We start from the raw sequence: 24,552 nt of genomic DNA on the forward strand, positions 1-24,552 counted from the left end.
TCCCTGACCCTAGGCTGTGATCTGTGATTCAGCTCCCACCAAGAGACCCCACAGCAACCCAAGTGCCAGCTGTGAGCTCAGCTTTTCTGGCTTGGGGCCGTAGCACTTTACATGTGGACTTTGCTGAGCAAAGCCAGGCCCCAGCTCCCTTATGGGATCCGTATGGTCGGTGTCCTGCAGAGATCTGCTAGGCGGGATTGGGGCCCAACTGTTCCCGGTGGCAAGAGACTTTCAACAGACAAAAATTCCTGTTCCGGCTCAAATCAAGTGGCGTCTCCCCTCTGGAGTTAATTGGATGCGGGACAGACTGTTTTAATCATGGCACATGAGTGTGGGGCTGAATCGCCCCCCAGGCAGCTGTGATGGGGAGAAGGATGCCCGGGGCGGGGGCCTTTTCAGTTGCTCGGGGTTAATAGAGGCGCGTCCAGCCCCTTGTCCGACTGGTCACAGGGAGCAGCGTGGAGCGCGGGGGGCCCTTCGCAAGAACCGCGCCGTGCACCGCGCCCGCGGCTGGATGCAAGGCGCCCGGCCCGGGGGCGCTTCGCAGGAGCCGGGGGCGGCTCCCGTGCAGCAAGGGCCAGGGCCCGGGGGGAGTGCCTGGGGTTCACACGCGAGCAAGGGGAAAGCCCCTGATTTCTGGGAATCCACGTGCTCCCGGCACACAGCTGCAGGCGCGGGCCTGCCCCGCCTCCCCGGTGCGCGAGCTCGAGCCCAGCCCCCGGCGGCGGGAGGGGAGCTGGCGGCCGCAGACCGCTCCGGGATCCCTCCGTGCGCGAGGCGCTGCCCGGCCGCCGCGAGACGCCCCCTGCCTGGCCCGCAGGCGGCCGCTAGGTAACCGGGGGCGGGTGCAAGGGGGGGGGGCAATTGCACCCGGCGGGTTTTAGCAGCCTGAACAAGCTGGGAAAGGGGCTCAGGGTGCCGGGGAGGCAGGGAAGCGCTGGGCAGGGGGCCCGGCCAGCTGGGGGGCGGCGGGGGGGGGGTTCCGCTCCGCTGACGTGCAAGACCCCGGTGCTTTCTCCAGCTCTGAGGGCTGCTCCCAGGCGTCTCGCCGCCTTGTCCGGATCCTTTAGGGCCCCGATGCTGCGCTCCCTCCCATCCGGCAGCCCCCTGCCCCCGGGCGGGCCAGTGGGCTCCCAGAGCAGGGTGGGTTCAGCTGGGGGGCGCCAGGAAGGTCGGATCGCGGACGAGCCCCGGGCATGGGGCTGTGCTGACACGCGCTGGAAAATCCCTCGGCTTGAAAGCGCCTCAGAGCAGTGCGGTCCCAACTTTTCTTCTGGCCGACCCAGCTGAAGAAAATTGTTGACGCCCCCGGCCCAACGGAGCTGGGATGAGGAGTTTGGGGTGTGGGAGGGGGCTCTGGGCTGAGGCAGGGGGTCGGAGTGTGGGAGGGGGTCAGCTCTGGGCTGGGGGTACAGGCGCTGGGGATGAGGAGTTTGGGGTGTGGGAGGGGGCTCTGGGCCGAGGCAGGGGGTTGGGGGGTGGGAGGGGGTCAGCTCTGGGCTGGGGGTACGCTCTGGGGTGGGGCTAGGGATGAGGAGTTTGGGGTGTGGGAGGGGGCTCTGGGCTGAGGCGGTGGTCGGAGTGTGGGAGGGGGTCAGCTCTGGGCTGGGGGTACAGGCTCTGGGGTGAGGCTGGGGATGAGGGGTTTGGGGTGCAGGAGAGGGCTCTGGGTTTGGGGGGAGCTCAGGGCTGGGGCAGGGGAACGGGCTTACCTCGGGTGGCTCTCGGTCGGCGGAGTGGGGGTGCTGAGGCAGGCTTCCCGCCTGTCCTGGCACTGTGGATTGCGCTGCGCCCCGGAAGCAGCCAGCAGCAGGTCCAGCTCTTAGGCAGAGGTACGCAAGTGGCTCTGCGCAGCTCTCGCCTGCAGGCACCCCCATGCCAGCTCCCATTGCGTGGGAACTGCCAATGGGAGTGCGGAGCCGGTGCTTGGGGCAGGGGCAGCACACGGGGCCCTCTGGTCCCCCCCGCCTAGGAACTGGACCTGCTGCTGGCCGCTTCTAGAACAGGTGAGGACTAGCCTGCCTTAGCTGGGAGCACCGCTGCTGGGACTTCTAAGGGCCCGGTTGGCGGTGCTGACCAGAGCCGCCGTGACCCAGTGCCTTCCATTCCCTGACCCACTACTGGGTCGTGACCCACAGTTTGAAAACAACTGCCTCAAAGTGAGTGCTTGGTCTGTGTGCACAGAGGGACTGCGGCATTTGGATGCTTAGATGCCATCCCACTGCACCTTGGCCTCTACCCCTCACTCGCTGTGGCGGGCGGAGAGTCATGTTCCCCCTCAGAGGCCAGGTAGCTGGTAGCTGATGCGGCTGGCTCTGTGGGTGCTTTTGTGGACAAATGCAGAACGTTTGCAAAAACAACCCCCCCCCCCCGCCCAGTTGTATTTGGGTGAGTCGGCTGGGGGCTCTGCTGGGAAGGCTTAAAAATAGCATGAAAAAGAGATTTAAGACGGAACCTTTTCCAGGAACTCTTCATCACAGAGCAGATTAGATGGTGGTGGGGATGAGGGTTTGGAGACTAACTCGACTGGAGTCCTGTATCCTGCCTTCAGCCCTTTACCCCACAACTTTTCCATCCTTCCGCTTCCCACTGTCTGATTCCCACCCTGATCCTCAATTAGCAAACTGATTGAGAAATCACCTGCCCCCGGCTGACTGCCTAGCCGGCGTGGCTGTGGTGAGGTTAGTGGCAGATGTGTCGGAGCTCCCAGCTGGTGGCAGACATGAGCGTGGACGAATTATTAGCAGTGCGCATGACACACGCCCGAAGGGTACCTCTCATCAGAAATGTTCCTGTGTCTCTCAGCTATGCACCTGCCAGGGCCGTGTGAAAAATCAGCCGTGCACAAACTGTGGTTGTATCAACCACGTGTCATTTAAATATTAGCATTGGCCTTTGCAAACCTGGCCCATTCATCCATACCAACGCCCTCGCCCGCTTGTGTGTGTCTCTGCATCCGCCCACAGCAGCATGCTTGAGTGGAGCCGCGCTTTACCCCCTGGGACCTTACCTCCCAGTTGCACAGGATGGTAGGATGGCCCAGTGACTGGGATGCTAGCCTGGGATTTGGATTCAATAACCTATTCTGCTACAGACTTGGCCCAGAGATCCCTTGGGACCAACTGGAGAGGGCGTAAGGGGTGCATAGGGCGTATAGGGATCTCCTGGGTCTGACGTTTACATGACAATGCGCCGAAGAGTGGCATATGAGGTACACTCTTGTTGTCTTAATCGTTGCAAGAGGGATGTATGGATGATCTGTAAGGAGTTAAGTATCTATTCTGAAAACTATGCTCTTAAGGTATGTGAGTTAAGACAGGTCGCCTGGAGGTAATTGACAGGTTCTGTTCAGGTAGGGGGCAGGAGACGCTTATCTCCCTTGCTGACCATTATGATGTGTGGCTTACAATGTAAAGCTTGTTGCATAGGGAGCCAGCAGCTTTATTGCAAAGTCAACAAGAGATCACAAAATCTACAGGAAGGAGCACACCACAGGCAGGTGGCCTAGTTCGGGCTAAGATCAAATAATTAGTCTGGGTCAGGAGAATGCAGAGAGACCCCCGGGATCCTTCACCAAGGAGACAAGCTGCCAGCTGGCATATGAATGGATGGTTGCAGCTGGTCTGGTTAACACTGGGAGAAAGACTTAGGGTGAGAGAACCTTTATGAGACAGGACCGTGTTGGGAGTTAAGTCTAGCTGCTAAAAGGTGTATTACGATTTGGCATTAGAGGTAACCAGTTGTTTCTGATACTTTCTACCTACTTCCTAGTACTCCAATCTCTGTTAAATAAACTTATTCTGGTCTTCACTCTTACCTGATCTAAGGGGTGTGTGTTTGGCGAAGCTGTGATCTCAGGTGTCGTGAGTCAGCTGGGGTTACTATTCTTTGCGGAACTGCGAGCCTGGTAATTCTGACAGCCCAGTGGAGCCGGGGCTGGATGTTCAGAGGGTGTGGCGTTTGGGCCTGCCTATCGCTAACCTCCAGAGGGACAGGGGAGCCAGTGTGGGCTGAGAGGGAAGGGCTTGTGCTGCCCATGGTTGGCAGAGCCCGGGAGCCAACCCGTGGCAGGCACAGACAAGGCTTCCTCATGGTAAGGTGCTGCACAGCCCTGGGTACTCTGGCCACTTCATCTGCCTGGTGCAGATCCCCTCTGTAACCTATGGGATCATTGCCCTGCCCGCCGGGGTGCCTGAGCTGAACAGCCTGGTGATGGAGAGGTGCTCGGATACCACAGGAACCAGGGCAAGCGGAGCACCACGGAGAGGGAGAGCCTGGCACAACTGCTGTGCCCAGGGTAGAGAGAGAGAACCAGGGCATCCCAAAGCCCGCAGGTCCTGTGCACTGAGGGGCGATGTGGGGAGCTTCATGCCAATGTGCCAGGGCTACCCCTCTGCGCAAGCTCTGTATATTACAAGTAAGGACAAAGGCAGCTTAGAGTGGCTCACGGCAGGGTGGACAGATGGCTCCGGGCCGGCTGCTCAAGGGGCATGGCCAGGTTTTCAGGAGGGTTCCGCACCCGATGCTGCAGCCGAGATGCTGATGCCCAGATCCTGCAAGGTCTTTAGAGACCTAATTCCCATTGACAGGTGCTTTGAAGGAGCCAGGAAACCGGGCTTGTAAAGCATGGGCTGTTGGGAAGTGTGCAGGGTGTGTGTGTGTGCGCGTGCACACCTGCTACTAGTGACATAATTTAGCACCTCAGTTCACCAGCGCAGATGCAGCCAAGGCTGTTTGCTAAATTTATTGCAGCTTGGTTAGGATTTTATCATAGGCTTTGTTTTTTAATGCTCCCTATGAACCCGCTCCGATGCTGTGTAAATCCTTATCACCCCCGACACACACTGTGCCTACCCGCAAAGGAGCCGCCTCATACTTCCGCAGCAGGAGCTGGAATTTCCTCATGCTGGTAAATGTTTTACCCATATTACTTCCCTTCCTCGCCCCTGATGGTGTTTGTGCCAAGACTTTCTCTGTCAGTGGGCAGGTTTCAGAGTGGTAGCCATGTTAGTCTGTTTTGGCAAAAACAACGAGGAGTCCTTGTGGAGGACTCCTCCTAGTTTCTGTCCGCTGAGTGCAGTGACGGCGTGGAGTCCGCTGTTGTTCATGGCTGGGATTGCTGTTTTACTTTCCCAGTACCGGCGCAGGCAATCAATAAGCTAATCTAGCTCCTTGATTCAGTGACCCTTATTGCTACGATGCTTAAGGGCCAAAGGGCCATGTGGAACTTGGCAGGCTAGTTAACAAAGAGATTACACTCTGAGTTCGAGGAAGAGGACAGGGCTTTGAGACTTGACTAGGGCTGGCACAGCTCCCTGTTGAGCCTTGGCGATGTTGGGCTATTCGCGCTCTCAGCAGGGCAGTGAGTTAGCAGTACAGAGAGCCTAGAGACGCAAACACGTTAGGTGCCAGGAGCTGCCTCCAGCCTTGATTAAATATCAACCGTGCAGAGCAATGTGTCAGGGATGGGAGTTATGCAGCAGGGGAAGAGGAACACAGGCATTACAGTGGGGTGGGGGAAGGTTTCTTCATTTAATTTACCCTGCTTGTACACGCCTGCGAGTTGCTTTACCTGCTGGTATGTCAGTCCCACCATCTGAGATACCCGTCAGTACTGGATGCAAGGGCAACATCCGTCACCTTACCGATTATCACGGCATTTTTCCTAGAGTCAAATCCAGCTCTTTACAGCTAAATTAAAGACTGAGGCCTGGAATAGGCTCCCTGATCCTAGCCCATAATCCTGGTCCTTTTCTTTTCCAGTCTGTGGTTTGCTGGAGGACACTTCTCCCCCTCTGTTGCTTGACACCGCAGAGGCAGGAAGCTGGGGGTCGTTGTGGTTATTTCAGACTGCCCCAGGGGATCTCCCTGTGCTGCGCTCATGCGGATTGGGGGGCGCCAGTTTGGGGCTGTCTGGGAAGGTGTTTCATTTGGGAGCGAGGTTCCCTATGCGACGGCAGCTTGGCAGACAGTGTGGGAAGAGCCGGAGGGCACGGGCGCTCTCCGCCAGGTGTCACTTTTGTCTTCAGAGGTTGGAGGAGGTGGCGCGGCTCCGAGTGCTGCTGTCATGCACAGAATAAATACCAATGAATTCATCTCCCCGCTCTGCAGGGGAACCAGAGCCCAGCTCCGGCCACCACGCCCCAAGGGCAAAGGGTGCCCCGCCCTGAAGGCAATTACTGAGCCTGGCGCGAAACCTGCAGAAGCTAGCCGAAGGCGCAGGGCTAGATCCTCCGCTGGCATCCATCACCAGAGCTCTCTGAAATGAATGGAGCCTCCAGCTGAGGATCCGGCTCCTTCCAGGGCAGGGCTGGAGTGAATCCTTCAGCGCAGACTTGCGTACAAAAGCTTCCAGGTTCGCGCCGCACCAGGGTTCTGGGCAAAAGCCGTTTAAAGGCCTTTCCAGCTCAATCTGTTTGACAGTGTGAATGGACAGGGCCGGTCCCCAGGAGGCAGAGTCTGGGGCCGAGGTTTGATGCTGATTGTTCAGTGTTATCTCACCCAAGAGAAGACCTGCTCCCGGTTGAAAGCCAGGTTTGCAGGTTGGAGTTTGTCTGTGTTGGGTCACAACGAGGGAGAGCGGGCGCAGGGGCACGGAGCGCGGGGGCGAGGAGAAGAGAGGGCCTCCTCCCGGGGCGCTCAGCTTTCGGAGCAGCAGTGCGGCCCTCGTGCGGGTGAGCGCTCGCGGCCACACGTGGTGCCGTTGCAGGAGGGGGAGCTGCTCCCAGGGGTGAGAGCTCACCAAGGTGCGCACGGGATCCACCGCTGCGACGGGCAGCTGGCACTGAGCAGGCAAAGCAGCTCACCCGAGTGGCAGGATAAAGCCGGCCTCCTCTTTACATTGTCTCGCCCGCCGGCTCTAGCTGCTTTTCCTGCTGCGGGTGCAAGTTACACTTGCCCTCCCTGCACACTGAATAGACGCCGGTTGCTCTGCCTGGCCACGCGTGCCACCATATACACCACGGCTGTGCTGACCCCCGCCCCGCGGGCATGACTCCAGTCAGACTAGCACCAAGACTGGCCACATCTATGGAAGAGGCCGTGGCCACGAGTGAATCTAAAATTAGGGCCCAGCTCCTCCGCTCGTACGAGGTTCAGCAGAACCTCCGAGTTCCGGACACCTCAGGGATGGAGGTTGTTCCTAACTCTGAACAAGACGCTGTGGACTTCAGCCATGGGTGGTTTGGGGCTGCGGGGGTGGGTCGGGGCTTCTGACCCTTGGGACATAAGGGCTTCAGGTGGGAGGCTCGGGGCTCTCCATGGCTCTGGTCCTGGTTTCACCTGGGGGGCGGGGGCGCACTGGGGCTCAGGACTTCAGCTACAGGGGAAGTGTTGATCCTGAAGCTGACGCTTCCCCCCGCCCACATAGCTAAAGCCCCGAGCCCCCACGGGGCTGAAGTTCGGAGCCCCACAGGCCACCTGCTGGGCCCTGGAGTTTTTATAGTGTGTTGTGGGGGGGCCTCGGAAAGACAAAGATTGAGATCCCTGCAGTACAAGATTTGTGTGGGGTTGTTTTGTTTTGTTTTCCCACCTCTGCTGCTGCCTGACTGGTTACTTCCAGTTCCACACGGTGTCTGGCTGACGATCAGTCTGATGCGCCTATCTTTGAGGTTCCACGGTAGCGCATTAATGACGCGGACCATCGCGGATGGGTTTAAAGCAGGGAGCCCTTGTGCTTCGTGATTCCGTGGTCGCGGGTTGTGCTGTGGGATCCACTCCGTGCCAAGAACTGTTCTCCACCTCCCCAGGCCTGATCTACCCCCAAGCTTGGACGGAGCTAGCGGAGAGGGTGTTTGAGCCCAGCCTGCGCTGGGGAGCAGCTCCCTTCCCCAAACTGGAGCGAAGGGCCAAATCACACCGGCCAGAGCATCCTCGCAGCGCAAGCCCCTTGGCTTTGAAGCTGATTGAGTCGAGCAGGTGCCATGGTGGTGTGGGGCCAAGGCCCAAGTGTGGCGAAGTGGGACTGTTCTTAATGTTTCCTCTGAATAGTGTGGGGGTGCCTCAGTTTCCCCTATGCAGTTCTTAAGTATCTAGGGGGTGGGGTAAGGGTGTGTGATCATTGCAGAGCCCTAGAGGGCAGGTGTGTGCAGGGGTCTGGACACAGAGAATGGCCGACACCCTGTTTCCTGGCAACTGATGGCCTGGGCCCTTCCCCCCTGCAAGGTGAGAGCTAAAGGGTTGGAGAACAAAGGAATCAGGTGACCTCCTGGCCCGGGAAAGGGACAAAGCCCAGAGGAGGAGGGGCTGGAGAGAGTTTCAGTTTGGGGCTGGCTGGGGACATGGAGTGAAGTGCAGACGTGGTTGTCTGGCTCACTGCCCCCCCAAAATGGACCCGGCTGAGGGGTCCTGTTCTCTGCACCTACAAGCTCTGTGTTAGACCGTGTTCCTGACATCTAATAAGCCTTCTGTGTTGCTGGCTGGCTGAGAGTCACGTCTGACTGCTGAGTTGGGATGCAGGACCCTCTGGCTTCCCCAGTACCCCGCCTGCGCGGACTCGCTGTGGGAAGCGCACGGAGGGGCAGAGAGGATGCTGAATGCTCCGAGGTCAGACCCAGGAAGGTGGAAGCTGTGTGAGCTGTGTGTCCTGCAGACAGGCTGCTCCCAGAGAGGAGACTTCCCCAGAGTCCTGCCTGGCTTCATGGGGAGCAGTTCCAGAGCATCGCCCGGGGACTCCGTGACACCGAGTGCCTGTCCTGGAGGGGAGGGTCTTGGCTGCGCAGTTCCAGGGCGGCGCCTGCAGGGAGGCTGGGGCTGGACAGCCACTGAGCACGGTCTCATCAGAACTTTAACGGAGGGTCCATCGGCCCCACATCACCCAGCGAGGCCGTCTCCTCTACCCCTCATTGCTGGAGGCAGTGATGGGGATTGGGGTAGATCGGTGCTGGGGAGCGGGAGTGGTGAAATCAAGTCCCCTCCCAAAAATGCAGCTTCTTTTGCCCCGGCCCAAGGAGCGGAGGGGAGAACAGCGATGCGCCCCTCCCTCGCCAGGCGGAAAAGCCTCCCGTGCCCTTTGTGTGCCAAAAACTCACGCAGCCTCCCGTACCCCCGGGTGCCAAGCCCCGTCTGTTTTGAGCCCCAGCTTCCTCCCTGATTGTGGCCACCGCCCAGTGATGCCGAGCCGGCTCCAACACCTGCAGGGCCTGGAAACCTTGGGGGCAGCTGGGAACAACCTGAGTTGCTGAGCCAGCACAGGTGCTATGGGCCAGGTTGGCTTCATCTCTTCCTGACTAGTGCAGGCTGGCAGCGTGGCCTTGTGACTGTGCTGTGACCCAGGAGACCTGCCTTCTATTCCTGCCTCTGTAGTGGCCCGCTGGGTGACCTTGGGTGAGTCATGTCCCCATGACTCAGTTTCCCCACCTGTGCAGTAGGGATAATGACACTGACTTCCTTTCTATAGTGCTTCTGAGCCCTGCGGATGAGACGCACTAGATACGAGCTAGGGATTATGATTCATTTCAGTGGAAAGACCTGTCTGATCGATTCCCCTCGATCTGCGCCGTTTGAAATCAGGTCGCGGTCTAACTGCAACAAGCCATTGCAGGCTGCTCTCCCCAAGCCAGACTGCCCAGCCAGCAGTAGCTGCGAGGCTCTTGCTGTGTTTCCGAGCTTCATTAATGGGAATACAATGTAAAGACAATTATAAGAAAGTTACGAGCAGTAAAATGAAGCCAGATCTGTGACGGGCACCAGCCTGGCTGCAGTGCGTGAGAGTGTTTAAAGTTTACCAGACTAAATAACCCTTTGATTCATCCAGAGCAACACCCAGGAATCCTGGGATTGTCCCCAAGGGGCAACTTCTCTTTACTGGCCTGGGAAGACAATTTGTGTCCAAGCAGCGACCCTTAATCCAGAGCTGTGGCTGGTCAGTCTGCTTGTTTGACTGTCAGGGAGTTATTGAGAGTGCCTCTGTTATGTTACGATGCTCTGGGATCAGGCCCCCAGTGCCAGGCAGGGATCAGGCCCCATGGTGCTAGGTGCTGTCTATACACAGAACAAGGAGATGGCTCCTGCCCCGCAGAGGGGGACAGTGACCTGCAGGCAGCACGTAAGGGTCTTTGCTGCAGCGTCAGCTCAAGCTGTAACTCAGTGGTGCTCCTGCCCTGACTCACGTCCACACACGAATGCCTCTAGGCCCAGTTAAGGGGTGCTTTAAACTTGAGCAAGCCAGCCTGTTGCAGGAGGGTCGACGCTTGAGTGCTGCTGGTGCCGGTGGAGACGCAGCTCCCCTGTGCTGCTGATACCCTCTGGGCAGGGAACATGTTACTTCGTGGGGGAGCTGCTCTCACCAGAGCCTGGCTAACCGGAGATGAGTTTGCTCGAGGGCAGATCCCTCTGCCGTGGGGGCCAGCCCCTTAGGCCGCTCGGCCATCCTGCCGGGCTATGTTCTGAACTCACCACGTCCGTGACTGGGATTTCCAAAGGGAGCCAACGTCCGCTAGAAACGTTCTTTCCCCAGGTGTTGGTAAAAGCCACCGACTCCAGCCAAGCTTGTCAGACCCAGCCAAGCCTCTGCTGTGCTTTGGCTGAGAGTAAACCTGCTTTCCTGCTCCCTCTGCAGTTCCCCAGGCAGGAATAACCCTGGGCAGTGTATGTATGGACCTTTTCCTCCCAGCGCCCCCTCTCCCCCACCATTCTCCCCACAGTCACAGACCGAGGCCCCTGCATGCGCTGACCCACACGCGCTGACTCCCATGACCAGCCCCATCAAAGGCAATGGAGCTGCTCATGTTTAAAGTTCAGCTCGTGGCTAAGAGTTTGCAGGATCAGGGCAGGGGCTTGATCCAAAGCTCAGTGAAGTCAGTGAATGGATCAACCCTAAATCACTGGAGCTCCTGCTGCTCTGAGTGGCATGGTAAGGGGGCGGGGAACGGGGGGGGGGGTTGGATAAGAGGCAGGCGTCCTGGGGGGCAGTCAGGGGAGAGGGAGAAGGGGATGGGGTGGGGTCCCGGAGGCCTGTCAGGGGGTGGGGGTGTGGATAGGGGTCGGGGCAATCAGGGGACAGAGAGCAGGGGGGGTTGGATAGGGGGTGGGGTCCTGGCGGGCGGTTAGGGGGCAGGGGGTCCCTGGAGGGGGCGGTCAGGGGACAAGGAATGGGGGGGTTGGATGGATTGGGGGTTCTGAGGGGGGCAGGAAGTGGGAGGGGGTGGATAGGGGGCGAGGGCCAGGCTGTTTTGGGAGGCACAGCCTTCCCTACCCGGCCCTCCATACAGTTTCGCAGCCCGATGTGGCCCTCAGGCCAAAAGGTTTGCCCACCCCTGGTCCAAGCAGACTGTGAAGAGCTACAAAAGGATCTCACAAAACTGGGTGTTTGGGCAACAAAATGGCAGATGAAATTCCATGTTGATAAATGCAAAGTGTTGCACATTGGAAAACATCATCCCAACTATGCGTATACAATGATGGGGTCTGCATTAGCTGTTCCCACTCAGGAAAGAGACCTTGGCGTCATGGTGGCTAGTTCTAGGAAAACATCCACTCAATGTGCAGCACAGTCAACAAAGCGAACAGAATGTCAGGAATCATTAAGAAAGGGAGAGACATTAAGACAGAAAATATCCTATTGCCTCTCTATAAATCCATGGTATGCCCACAGCTTGAATACTGCATGCAGATCTGGATGTCCCATCTCAAACAAGATCTATTGGGGTTCAGAAAAGGGCAGCAATGATTGGGGGTAAGGAACGGCTGCCATATGAGGAGAGATTAATAAGACTGGGACTGTTCAGCTTGGAAAAGAGATGACTAAGGGAGGATATGATAGAGGTCTATAACATCATGACTGGTGTGGAGAAAGTGAATAGGGAAGTGTTATTTACATCTTCTCATAACACAAGAGCCAGGGGTCACCCAATGAAATTAATAGGCAGCAGCTTTAAAAGCAACAAAAGGAAGTATTTCTTCACACAATGCACAGTCAACCTGTGGAACCCCTTGCCAGAGGATGTTGTGAAGGCCAAGACTATAACAGGGTTCAAAAAAGAACTAGATAAGTTCATGGAGGACAGGTCCGTCAATGTCCCTAGCCTCTGTTTGCCAGAAGCTGGGAATGGACCACAGGGGATGGATCACTTAATGATTACCTGTTCTGTTCATTCCCTCTGGAGCATCTGGCATTGGCCACTGTTGGTAGACAGGATACTGGGCTGGATGGACCTTTGGTCTGACCCCGTACAGCCGTTCGTATGTTCTTACATGCTGCAGTACCTCACTAACCACGTGCCATTGCTTTTCTCTCTTCTGGCAGCTAGTCTGAGCTCCCTGCAGTGATGAACTCTCTGTGCTGTGCTGCCTTATCTCTCATCTGGCACAAAGGGCACAGACTCCTCTTTGCCCAGGACTGAGCCACCTAATAACTAGCTACTATCTCAGCTTTCACATTACATGGAACAAGTTTCAACATCTCAGCTCAGGGACTCTGATCAGTCCCTTGGGATCAATCCTTGCTGCTGTTGGGCTGGATGTGAAACTTGTTGTTTGCCCACAAGAAAATGCCCCGTTACGTGGTTGAAGCCATTGAGCCCGACGCACGTTTCTGTAGCCCAGGGGCCCTGTCTGAGTAGTTTAAATTGACCAAGTTGTCCCCGTGACAATCTAGACACGTGCAAATGTCTCTGGTTCCGAGTGGTGGTGGATGTGACTTTGCCAGGTCTTGGTCCGACAGGCTATGAGAACTCGGTGTCATGACTACAGCTTTTTCTAGTAACCAATGGACCGAAGCAGCAAGGCCATTAAAGAACATGGTTGTTTTCAAACAGGTTGTTACCAGTAGGGGGGGATCCCCAGTGGCCAGTCAGGCTCCCGCGCTATCTATCTGTCCAGATGTCCTGTGGCCTAGGGGAAGAAAGCAAGTCACAGTGTGTCTGGTGTTGAGGGGTGCACCCTGCTTGTTCTGTCTCCTCCCCAACAGGGTCCTTGGGGTAGTAGCAGATTCCACTTCGCATATTGCCTGTTTCTGGGATTTCCTCTTTGGACCCTCTCTCACCAGTCAAAAGGCCCCATCCCAAGTTCCCTGGAACTCACTCCCTTAGTTCTGGGCCAAGGCCAGATCACACAGCATCAGCGACTCTAGGTCATCTGAATCAGTTGTGTATTTGTACGTTTTTGCTCTTACACTGCCTTGCCGCTGCCTAGAAGACGTGCCCAGCTGCACACGGCCACGTAACGCATTCAAACGAGGCTTGTGCCCAGACCCACCGAGGGCAGGGCTCTCCTGGCTCGAACCAGCAGCACAGATCTCTGCTGCACGATCGGTGATGGTTCTGCCCGTGGTGCAGGACTGATCCAAATGGCACCTGTGCAGATGTTGCACTGGAAATCCGTGGGGCAGAGGTCCCCAAACTGTGGGGCATGGTCCCCGAGAAGGGCACAGAGCCACATCCTTGGGTGTGGTCGGGGAGGGAGTGCCATCCAGCCCCTCCCTGCCCCCAGCTCTGCTCCGGTCCTTCCCCCAGCCATGTGCCTGGCACCTAACCCTGCACCTGTCCCTGTCCCCAGCCTACGTGCGGCTACGCTCCTGGCGGACCTCTGCCCCCAGCGCTGGCTGCGGCTCCATTCCTGGCCCCAGACCCATCCTCACCTGCAGCCCCAGCCTTGCCCCCCCTTACCCTTGTTGATGCCCCCCGCCCCCCACAGCTGCAGCTCTGGCAGGGCGCGGACAGAGATAAGGAGGGGCACGACTTTCAAGCGTTTGGGGATCTCTGCCGTAGGGCATCAGAGGGGGGGTAGTTCGCCCTTGGCACAGACATTAGGAGAGCTGGCAAAGCACCAGGTACAAGTTCTGGGGTGATGAGGCATGCGCAGAGCATAACAGCAGGAGCTGGCTTCCAGCCGTCCAAGACAGCATGTTTGTGTCTTAGGACGCTGAGACCTGTCTAAGCCACCACCTGAGGGACCAGCAAAAATGGTTTGATCAGTAGAAGTAGATCAAACAAATTGATCCCAGCGATGTACAAAGCCCCTGAAATGCAGCCAGCTGTGGGTGGAGGGTGAGCCCACAGCAGAGCTCGCTGGGGCTCTGTTTATTAGCGAACGGCTGAGGTGCTGTACGCCAGCTCGGTGCGCTGACCTCTCGGCTAACGTTGGTTCCATTTGGTTTTACCTCCCGTCTCCTGTTACAGAGCCCAGCTTCAGACGCAGACGGAGGATAACACTAGCATTGCCCCCCCCCCACAGCCTCGGGGATCTGCAGCCTCCAGCCCTTCACCCTAGACCCCACGTGCAGTGGGGCTGGGTCATTCATTCCTCCTGGCACCTTGCGATGGGAACACGTTGGCAGCAGCTTTTCGCCCAATTGCAGCAAACACGCACGGCACCCTAGAGAGGAGGGGAGAGCCCCTCACCCAGGGAAGGAATCGGCCTCCCTGGGCTGCAGGGAGCCTGCAGGTCCTTCCTCGGCAGCAGTGTACTGGGGCACCCTCTGGTCTCTCTCCCATGAGTCGCTGCTCCCGGCACGCGGGAGGCTGTTCCCGCTGACACAGCCATTGTCATGTAGGCCGGATTGTCCATCTGCTCACTGCCCAGACACACGCCATCAGCATGCAGCGGGGCTACGCACCCTTCCTCTGTGAGTACGACGGGGCGCTCGCTCTCCTGTCACATGCAGGGCAGGGGAAGGGGTCGGACACGCCCATGGCCCTGTTCTGGTTCGGAGAGCACCGGACCAATACCCTCACAACAGCACGGGGCCAAGACCCTTTCCCCAGGCAGCCCCTGGCTGTGCCAGCCCATTCCTGTGCCTCCCATGGGCTGGCACGCTCTGACCTGCTGTGGACCCTGGGCTGCCTCAGAGAGGGCTCTATCTGGGAAGCCAGGGCGGGGATGGCCAGAGGGCCCACGCAGGGATGCAAGGGAGGCAGCAGAGCTGTTGCCAAGCCCAGCTCACAAGCTCCTTGTTGGGGCGGATCTGGATAACAGCTGCCCAGGGTCCAAGTCCCAGCGCTGGTCCATGCACTCAGTGGGTGGGACCCAACGCTCTGTTCAGGAACCCAGCCAGGCCCTTAGCACTGGACTGGGGGGAATGTTCTCCACTCTCCCCTTCGTTCAAATGACCCTGAGCCGTGGTGGCCAGGTCTCTTGCCCTCCCCTCCCCATACTGCTGCTTCAAAACACTGACAGATTTCCCCCTTCTCCTTCCCTTCCTCTCCCGAGCCCTGCTCTGCAGCATAAGCCTGTTCCTCCTGGCCCCCAGCGTGTGATGGGAGCCAGTTGGGGCAGGGCCTTACGCTTCTCGTTCACCCTCGGGTGGGGGGGACGGAACGGTGATTTGCAGATTTCGTGGCTGTCCTGGGGCTGGAGGCTGCAATGCAGAAGGAATGCAGGATTATTGAGGCTCTCCAGAACAAGCTGACGTATCAGCAACGGCTCCAGTACATGGTAATTCTTTCCCTCTAGGCTCAGGCTACGTTACCGGTTGATTTGTGTCTCCCTTTCCAAAGGCCCAGACATGCATCTCTGGCATTAGGGCAGCCTCTGCCTTTCTGCCCATAGCGCACTGAGTGCTGGGGGCCGTGGAATCAGAACCATCTCTTGTTTCATCCCCTTTTGGCTTCTCCGGGGCCAAGATTTTCCAAACTAGCAGCCCGACGCTAACCAGCTAACTGCCCATTTTGGACGCCAGCAAGGAGCCCTGGTTTTCTAAAGTGCTGAGCCCCCAGCAGTTCCTGTTGACATTTGCCCTGCCTAGCAAGGTCCCTCCTCGGGCTGCTGGTGGGTTAATTTCCAAGCCCTGATTTAGGTGCAGACCAGGTACCCAAGTGCAAACTATTTGGCTCATTTTCAAACATCACAGAGGGGCTGCAGCCCCCGGAGAGGGCAAACTGGTGCATACGTGCAACTCTGCCTTCTAACGGGCAGAGTCTTCTGCCCAGCTGTGTGTCACAGACCCTAGACTACAGGTGACTCCTGACGATTCTCCTTTCGCTCAAGTGGTTGGCACTTGTGCTTTTGGAGCAGGAAGGTCCCCGTGGTGTACAGTGACAGTGTCACGGCATTAGGCGGCTGCACACCTGTTCCAGGGGTTACAACCCAAATTAGTTTTCAGCATTTGTTTATCCACAAGGAAACATGCCCAAGGTGCCTGGCAGGGTACACGCTTCCCCATCAACTCAGGGGGAGGGGACAGGAGCGGTTGCTGATGGGGGCACAGCCCAGGAGGATCCGGGGAAGAGAGAAGCTTTTAGTTCACCACTAGGATTTTATTTTTCTTGCCTTTGCAGAAACACTATTTCCCCATCAACTATACCGTGACTGTCCAGTTCGAAGAGGTTCTCAAGGCGGCCAACATTACCAGGCTGGTAAGGTGTCCGGTGCTCACTTTCCATCCTCACGCTGTTTGCCATCCCGGTGTCCCAGCTCATCTGGGAACAGCGCTGCTGTAAGCTCCATGGTCTTTCTACAGGCGCCCTGAACAGCTGCTCCCTTAGCTCAGCTGGCCGAGACCCCAGTTCTCTGCCTCAAGGGCCATCGTTCTAGACCAACCATACTGGCCCATGGCTTGTTCAAAATCCCTCACTGCCTCTGGGCTGGAGGTGGTACCGCAAGTGTCAGGAAAATCTTTGACATCCCAGCAAGTGCCAGGAGTGGATGGCATCTGACACCTGCCCTGGGCATTGGGGCTTTTCATCCAGGACACTTCAGCAATCATCCCTTACTGTGCACTGAAGCCGTGGCTATACCTGGTTCTCATACCTGGTTCCCCAAGCAGGAATCGAACAGTCCTGTAGCAGCGTGAACTTCTAGGGGGGTGCTTGTTTCTCCCCAGTTTCCAGCTAGGGAGCAGCTGTGAAGGTTAAATGCTGGATTGGTAGGTTCCTACTAAATACCAGAGTGGGAGGGATGCTTTGAGGAGGAATCAAACTTTACAGAGGCTGAGGGTGTTGGGATCTGAATTTTGCTCACACCCAGGGGGGTCAGGATCTGGGGGCAGCTGCCAAGTCTGGGTCTAGCTTTCCCCAGGGCTTAGGGATGATCTGATCCCAGGAACGAGCTGGCAAGCAGGGCCACTGAATCCAAGTAGTGCAGAGATCAAGGCACGCTCCAGCCACAGGTGCTTGCTGAGCAGAAGCTCTTGGAGGCTGCAGTGGAAAAGGCAAAGCGGCCGTGGGCAGGGGCTGGGTGTGGGCTGTGAGGTCCTCTCCAGAGGACCTGCTGGGGCCCAGGGCAGCAGCCCCTTAGGAGGCTCCCCCAGAGGGCAGCCGTGCGTGACCCTTGTCCCCTCGTGCTCCCCAGCGGGATCAGAACGTCAGCGAGCTGTCCCTGCGCTACCTCTGGCTCAGTGTGAACTCCCAGGTGCTGCTGAAGATCTGGGCTGTGCTGCTGGAGAGGCACCCGTCCTGGGAGTACACCCAAGATCTCTGCCACCTCTTTGAGCAGCTGGCTGAGGAGTACGAGAACTACAACCAGGTGGGGAACCTCCTGGGACCGCCGCCCCCCGCCCCCTTTTGGGTTCGATTCCTGTGTCTTGCACAGTGCTCAGCAAGTGACCGTCCGAGGGCCAAACGGGAGGGCGAAGTGAAGGGGGGAGCCAGGGCAGACCCCGGTGGCCAGCGCCAGTGTGGACGAGCTGCCCTGGGGTGACTCTTGCTGTAACAGGGCAGCATGGAAAGGGGCTGGCCTGCCCCAGCCCACGTGTGGCTGTGTCCTCCTGGCTTGGCTGGCGGGTTGGGGCTGCCGTGGGCAATGGGGGAGCTGAGATGCTGTTTAGGGGCCAGGCATACCCTGTGCACTTGGCACACACAGAGGCTGTACGCCCATGCTCCTGCGGCCCCCGTGCCAGCCGCAGGGCGGGGCTCTGTACCTGCACACGTGAGAGATGCAGAGACCCATGGGTTGCTGCGTGTGCATGTCCTGCATGCTGGGCTGCAGCTGCCCATGGCGCTGCGCACCCTGCTGCATTGCCCCACGCCCCGCGTCCGGCCCACTGTGTCCCCGTGTCCTGCACACCACACCAGCTACACGTGCTGAGTGTGCACCTGGCTCCCTGCACCCCACGCATGATACGCTCTGCACGGCACACTGTGCTGTGGATATGGCAGCTGGCCCACATGAGCACCTCCCTCCCCCTCCGTGTGTTTCTCCGCTCTTCAGGGCAGGGGTTTTCTATTGCTCGTTTGTACAGCGCCTAGCGTGACAGGGCCCTGATCTCACCATTAATAACAACACACACACACAGCAGGAACATCTCAGGGGGCTGGTGGCCTCCCCAGAAAACGGGTGCAGGGCAGCTGGCGGGGAGGGAGCAGTGCTGTTGCGGAGGGGGAAGCCTTGAAATCAGTGATAAAGCAAGAGCCGCATGGGAGAGAGCCAGGCCTGAGGAGGGGAACCAGAGGGAGAAGGGACCCTGTAGCCACATGCTGCTCATTGCTGGGGTTTACCCATCCCTTGTGTCCTAACTAGGGTGACCAGATGTCCCGTTTTTATAGGGATAGTCCCTTTTTTGGGGGACTTTTTTTATATTGACACCAATTACCCCCCCACCCCACCCCCTCCCATTTCTTCACAGTTGCTCTCTGGTCGCCCTAGCCCTAAGCCCAGCGGTAGAGTTACGGCCCAGGGCTGGCCTTACCATGAGCAAACTGAGGTGGCCGCAGGGAGAGAGAAGAGGAGCCTCTTATGTCCCGCTCTAGCCCCCCCAGGAGCCTGGACTGATTAGCCCCAGCTTCTCAGGGAGCTTCCTGTGTCCTGCTGCTTCCCTGAACCCACTTGAGGAGAACAGGCCGTCAACTGGAGTAGTAGGAGCCAGTTAGGCCCTAAGACGCTGATCTCTTCCCTCACTCAGGCCCTGCTACCAGCCTGCTTATTTCTCCCCTTCAGCTGAGTGTTGAGAGCCACTCTAGCTGGCACAGAACAGCAGCCATGAGTGAAAGAAGAAAACACCCCTCTGGGGCAGCATTCAGAAAAAGAAAGAAAGAAAAGGAAGCTTTTCTATTTAAGCAGGAAGGAGCTCTCCTGAGATACATTGACACAAATGTTCACGGTGAGCCTTCCGGCCCCAGTGAGGATGTGAGTGGTGAGGAGATGCCTGATCTTCCAGTCAGTCAGAGGGCAGGTGACCTGGCAGCTACTGCAGCATCCATATCTCCATCTCAGGTGGATGTAGCCATGCACATTCCTGAAGAAAAGTGTAGATCAGAGAAGAGTGTGGTGGAGGCGCAAGAAACAGCTGCTGCTGAGTTTAGTTTCTTAAGTCTAGAGGATCCAGGACTGTGGACCCACTTGAGCAGTAGCCTGAGGGACTTCCTTGTACTGCATGGGCCACAGCAAGTGAAAAACATGTTCCCCAAAGACAATGAAAATAGAAGTTTCCATCCAACACATTACTGGCATGAAATCCCCAATGGTGACAAAGTGGAGAGGCCATGGCTTATGTACTCAGAAACCCAGATTGCTGCATATTGGTTTTGTTGCAAACTCTGCCAGTCTAATGTTCTAGTCACATTGGGTTCTACAGGAACAAAGGACTGGACAAATCTGGCTAGAAATCTGGCGTGCCATGAGAAGGCAGCAGATCACCAGAGAGCATTCCACAGGTGGAAAGAGCTGGAGATGAGACTACGGTTAAAGGCCACCACAGATGATCAGCATCAAGAGAAGATTGCGTCAGAGTCTCTTTACTGGCAAAATGTTCTGAAAAGGCTCATTGCCATTGTGACAATGCTTGCGACCCAAAACCTAGCCCTGCGTGGCACTGCAGATCAGCTGTATGTGCCAAACCATGGAAACTTCCTTAAAATTGTGGAGCTGATGGCTGAGGTTGATGCTGTTCTCCAGGAGCATCTAAGAAGAGTCACCACCCAAGTCATGGTACACACACCACTACCTTGGAAAAACAATTCAAAATGAGATCATGCAGTTACTGGCAACAAAAGTCAAACAGAAGATTGTGGCAGATCTGAAGTCAGCACGATATTACTCTGTTATTCTGGACGGCCCACCTGACATCAGCCATACGGAACAAATGTCTTTAATGGTGCGTTTTGTAACAACAACAGAACCTAGTGAAAATGTCCCTGCAGTGGTGACTGTCAGAGCATTTCCTAGAATTTATCGACATTGATGATATACAGGAGCGGGTATGACAAATGTGCTTCTTAAAAAGCTGGAAGATACGGGAATTGGGATAGCTGACATGGGAGGTCAGGGCTACGATAACGGTGCCAACATGAGAGGAAAGAACAGAGGAGTGCAGACACGGATCCGAGAGTTAAACCCTCAAGCTTTTTTTGACCCATGCAGTTCTCATTCATTGAACTTGGTGGTCAGTGATGCAGCATCAGCTTCTAGAGAGGCTGCTGAATTTTTTAATGTAATTCAAAACATCTATGTATTTTTCTCTGCATCAACTCATCGATGGCAAATTTTGAAGCAACATCTGGGAACATCCTCTCTGACACTGAAACCACCGAGTGCCACACGATGGGAAAGTCTAGTGGAGGCGACAAAGCCTATCAAACACCAGATTGGGAATCTTGCCATAATTGCCATGATGGAGGACAGTGCTATGACAGGAACTGTTCGTGGGAGAACAGTGGCAGAGGGAAATGGAATCACCAGAAACATACATCACTTCACATTTCTGTGTGGCTTAGTGCTGTGGCATGACAGACTGTTTGAAATAAATGTTGTAAGCAAGAGACTCCAAGGTGTTGACCTTGATCTATCTGGAGCAATGGAACAACTGGACAAAGCAAAGTCAGACCTACCGTCGTACCGGTCAGATGGGGGATTTCAAAACGCTCTGAAGAGTGCGCAGAAGTTGGCAGAGGAACTCCACACTGAAGCGATTTTCCCACCCATTCAAGAATACAAGAGTCATCGAAGAAGACACGACATTTTGATGACGAGGCACGGGATAATCCCAGAAGAGACCCCAAACAACTATTCAAAGTTGAATTCTTTAACCAGGTGCTAGATTGTGCAATACAGTCAGCTGAAGACCGTTTCATGCAGTTCAAGGAACACAGCAGTGTATTTGGGATGTTGTAGGATATTCCAAAACCCCTCACTATACCTGAAGAAGTCCTACACCAGCAATGCAGGGCACTAGAGACACATGATGATATTCGCGATATTGATGCGAGTGATTTAGGTGATGAACTGAAAGCCCTTTCAAGATACATTTCAGCAGGATCAACTCCAAAGGCTGTTCTGGAATATATGTGTGTCACGGAGTGTGGGGGAGTCCAGGCCCTGCACCCCTCTTCCTGGGATTCACTGAGACTCTCAGCCAGCCAGTAAAACAGAAGGTTTATTGGACAACAGGAACACAGTCCAAAACAGAGCTTGTGGGTACAACCAGGACCCCTCAGTCAAGTCCTTCTGGGGGAGCAGGGAGCTTAGATCCCAGCCCTGGGGTTCCCTGCGTTCCTCCACCCAGCACCAAACTGAAACTAAACCCCCCCAGCAGGTTCCCTTCTGCAGCCTTTGTTCGCATTCCTGGGCAGAGGTGTCACCTTCCCCTCCCCCTCCTGGCTCAGGTGACAGGCTCTCAGGTCTCCCATCCCCAGGGCACATTCCCAGGTCAACACTCCCCCCTCCCTGCTGTGTCACATCGTCACAATGTGCACAAATAAGATGACCACCCTCTTTCCAAATGCTTTTGTTGCTCTGCGCGTACTTCTAACACTTCCTGTAACAGTTGCCTGTGGAGAACGCAGCTTCTCCAAGCTGAAGTTAATAAAAACACATCTGCGCTCCACAATGACACAGGAGAGGCCAGGGCTGGCTGTAAGTTTTTTGCCGCCCCGAGCTCAGGTGGGGCTGGGGCTCGCAGGCGGCGCTGGAAGTGGAGGGAGTGATGTCACCTTCTCCCAGCGCCTGCAGGGGCTTTCCCCCCACCCGCCCGGCCGCGCAGAGAAGCCCCGAGATAAGGGGTGGCACAAGGCGGTGCAGCCCCAGCTCCCCGGCAGGACTCTTTCTCTCCTCCTCAGGTAGTGGCTGGGCCCTGGCAGCTCAGCATCCCGGGGCTGGGGCTTCCCCTTCCCGCTGCGGCCGGGGGTGCGGCGCCCTCGCCCCGTCTAAGCGGTGCAGCTCCGAGAGCGCAGCTCCCCCCCCCCCCCCCAAAAAAAGGGTGGCCGGAACGCCACCCCTGGGAATGTGCCGCCCCGAGCACATGCCTGCTTTGCTCGTGCCTAGAGCCGGTCCTGCGAGAGGCTGGTCGGCCTTGCAACCATCTCAGTAGACCATGAGCTGGCCCAGACTGTGGACCTTCAGCAGGAAGCAGTTCAAATCTTTGCAGCCAGGAAGGCAGGGAAAGCCCCACTTTGATTATCCAAACAGATACAAATGCCAGTGTTTACTGTGCAGACAGGAAACGTGACATCTGCTGTTCAGGTGTTTGAAAGTGAAGTGTTTTCAACAAGGCAATTTAAGTTGTGAGTTCTCTCATGGTACGGCTCTGCCACCTCCCCCAGTAAAGGAGGAGTAGAATGGGAAGAAGGCAGAATGGCGACTTCAAAGTTTTGGCCCAAGCGAGGAGGCATGGGGGGCGTCATTTGAACTCCCTGCCTCAGGTGCCAAAATGTTGTGGGCCGGCCCTGCAGCCTGCCCGTGGGAGGGGGTGCAGTGACCTGGAGCGCCCTCTCGCGGCCGTACAGTCTGGAAGGAGCCCGATCCGGGTCCTGGGCTGCAGGGCAGATGCTGCGGAAGTGCAGCCTTGTCAAGCAGAAGCTGAGAGGGGCCAACGCCCTCCACAGGGGCCTGGCCTGATAGTGGGGTTGCTGCCTGTGGAGGGTGATTTCCCCACTGCAGGAGGCACCTCCGAGTTCCCTGCCAGGGAGAGGTGCTCAGGGGAGCAGCGAGCTGGATCCCAGTACAGCCAGGTGCATTCCCCTCGGCTCCTTGTGGGGTGGCTCAGGGCGAAGCCAGCAGTCATCCCAAGGGGGAGGGTGGGTGAGTGCATTGCCCAAGGGGCAGATTGCAGCCTCTCCAGTGCTGTCCTGGGCCGTGAGCTGCTGTTGCTCTCTCTGGACCAGTTGTTGGTGTCCTGAAGGTGGTTCACTCTGGCTCAATGCTGTCTCGCCGCACAGCTGGCCCCTGTTTGCCAATGTGGCAATGCACGGACTGCACAGGGAGAGGAAACTGTGGGAAGAGACAGGGGCTGCTGGTGGGGTTTCCAGCACAACTTTCTTGAGGGTTCAGCCAGCTGTGAAGAGGCTTCAGACAGCCTGGGCATTGGTGGTTCAGTGGTAGAATTCTCGCCTGCCACGCGGGAGGCCCGGGTTCGATTCCCGGCCAATGCAGCTGTGTCTTTTTCTTTCTTTTCTCTTCCGAAGCCCTGTTGAATTGCAGCCAGGGGAAGGGAGCTGCAATTTTTCTCACCCCCTGTTGTTCCCTTGTAGAAATCTTACAGGAGTTTTAAGGGCTGTTGACCTCACATGTGGTTATCCTGTAACTCGGATCTGTTCCATCATGGGCTGTGAGCCTAGGCTTGCTCAGAGCTTTGGGCTATTTTAGCCCCGAAGGGAACCCAGGTTCTGTGATCACTGGCATGGCGGGCTGAGTAGGTACCCCGTCGTATTAATACGGCAGCATGCTGCTCTGGCTCTGTGGCCTTCAGCTAAATGAAAACCCTGAGCATTTGTCATTAAAAATCCCAGGGAATTATTCCTGGCCAAATCCCCTTGCAAAAATGCCCCCCAGTTGCTGTCCCTGGTCTAGATCCAAACATGGTGCCGTTGCTATTATTTATATGGAAAGAGTGGCCCAGATCAGGACTGGGCACTGGATAAACTGAAAATAAAAAACAGTCCCTGCCGCAAAGAGCTTCCAAGCTGTACAGAAATCCGATTTCTCTTCGTTGGCTGGGGAGTGAGCCCTGTCTCCAGTGTGGGAGATGCTGGTTCTCCCACAGGCAAGAGAAGAATATACTCCTCACTCATGTCAGTGAGCGCCAGGTGAGGTCCAAGATGGTGGCTCAGCAGTAGAATTCTTGATCTGATACTTGGCAGGCCTGGGTTTAATTCACAGCTGATAAAAGTGGCTTTTTATTAACGTCCTGTCTCTCTGTACAACCCCGCTGCAGGACCACAATGGAGCTGACTGACAAAGACTCAAGCATTGTCTTTGCATTTGAGAAACGCCCTTTGTTCAGGGACCCGCCTTGGTTGTCACTGACCGGAGTCCAGAAGAGCTGACTTGCAAAGAGAAACGGTGCCTCACCCATTTGTCCTGTTAGCACCTTGGGGTCGCCACCTGGCAGCTGTAGCCCCGTGAGCTGTGATCCTCTCAGATGGACAGTATGGGGAGGACTGGAGCTGGTCTGTACCGAGGACCGGCCAGGGCGAGGCAGGACCATCTGGCAGCCTCCCTTTGAGTTAGCCTTGAGCCAGTGCCACAGCCTAATGCTCGGGGGCAGGTGTTGGGAGAGAGGAAATGGGGGTGCTGACCAATTGTGCTCATTAAAGATCCCACAGCCTGTTTCACTAGCATAGCTGTGGGGACCTCAGTGTCGTGGCTAAATTCCAGTGTGGGTGAGTGCCTCTTGCAGCCCAGGAATTCCTCCTGCAGAGTCCGTGGGTTTAGGTACTGTTTTCCTTGTGGCATTGCCACTGCTGC

The 24,552-nt window shown here is 56.7% G+C and overlaps 1 protein-coding gene and 1 non-coding gene across 2 annotated transcripts in view; both read left to right on the top strand.

Annotated features, from left to right (window-relative positions):
- Positions 1 to 758: 758 nt before the first annotated feature.
- IL34 (interleukin 34) overlaps positions 759 to 24,552 on the top strand; it is a 32,468-nt gene continuing 8,674 nt past the window's right edge. Inside the window, exons 1-5 of the mRNA XM_074969060.1 lie at positions 759 to 831; positions 14,118 to 14,563; positions 15,269 to 15,372; positions 16,215 to 16,292; positions 17,227 to 17,400. Coding sequence (XP_074825161.1) covers positions 14,536 to 14,563; positions 15,269 to 15,372; positions 16,215 to 16,292; positions 17,227 to 17,400 — 384 coding nt within the window. The 5' untranslated portion in view covers positions 759 to 831; positions 14,118 to 14,535. The remainder of the gene's footprint in view (positions 832 to 14,117; positions 14,564 to 15,268; positions 15,373 to 16,214; positions 16,293 to 17,226; positions 17,401 to 24,552) is intronic.
- On the top strand, positions 23,167 to 23,237 carry TRNAG-GCC (transfer RNA glycine (anticodon GCC)). Its single transcript has one exon. It is a non-coding gene; the product is annotated as a tRNA-Gly (tRNA).

Source organism: Natator depressus, chromosome 12, assembly GCF_965152275.1.
Source record: "Natator depressus isolate rNatDep1 chromosome 12, rNatDep2.hap1, whole genome shotgun sequence".
Classification (NCBI taxonomy): domain Eukaryota; kingdom Metazoa; phylum Chordata; order Testudines; family Cheloniidae; genus Natator; species Natator depressus.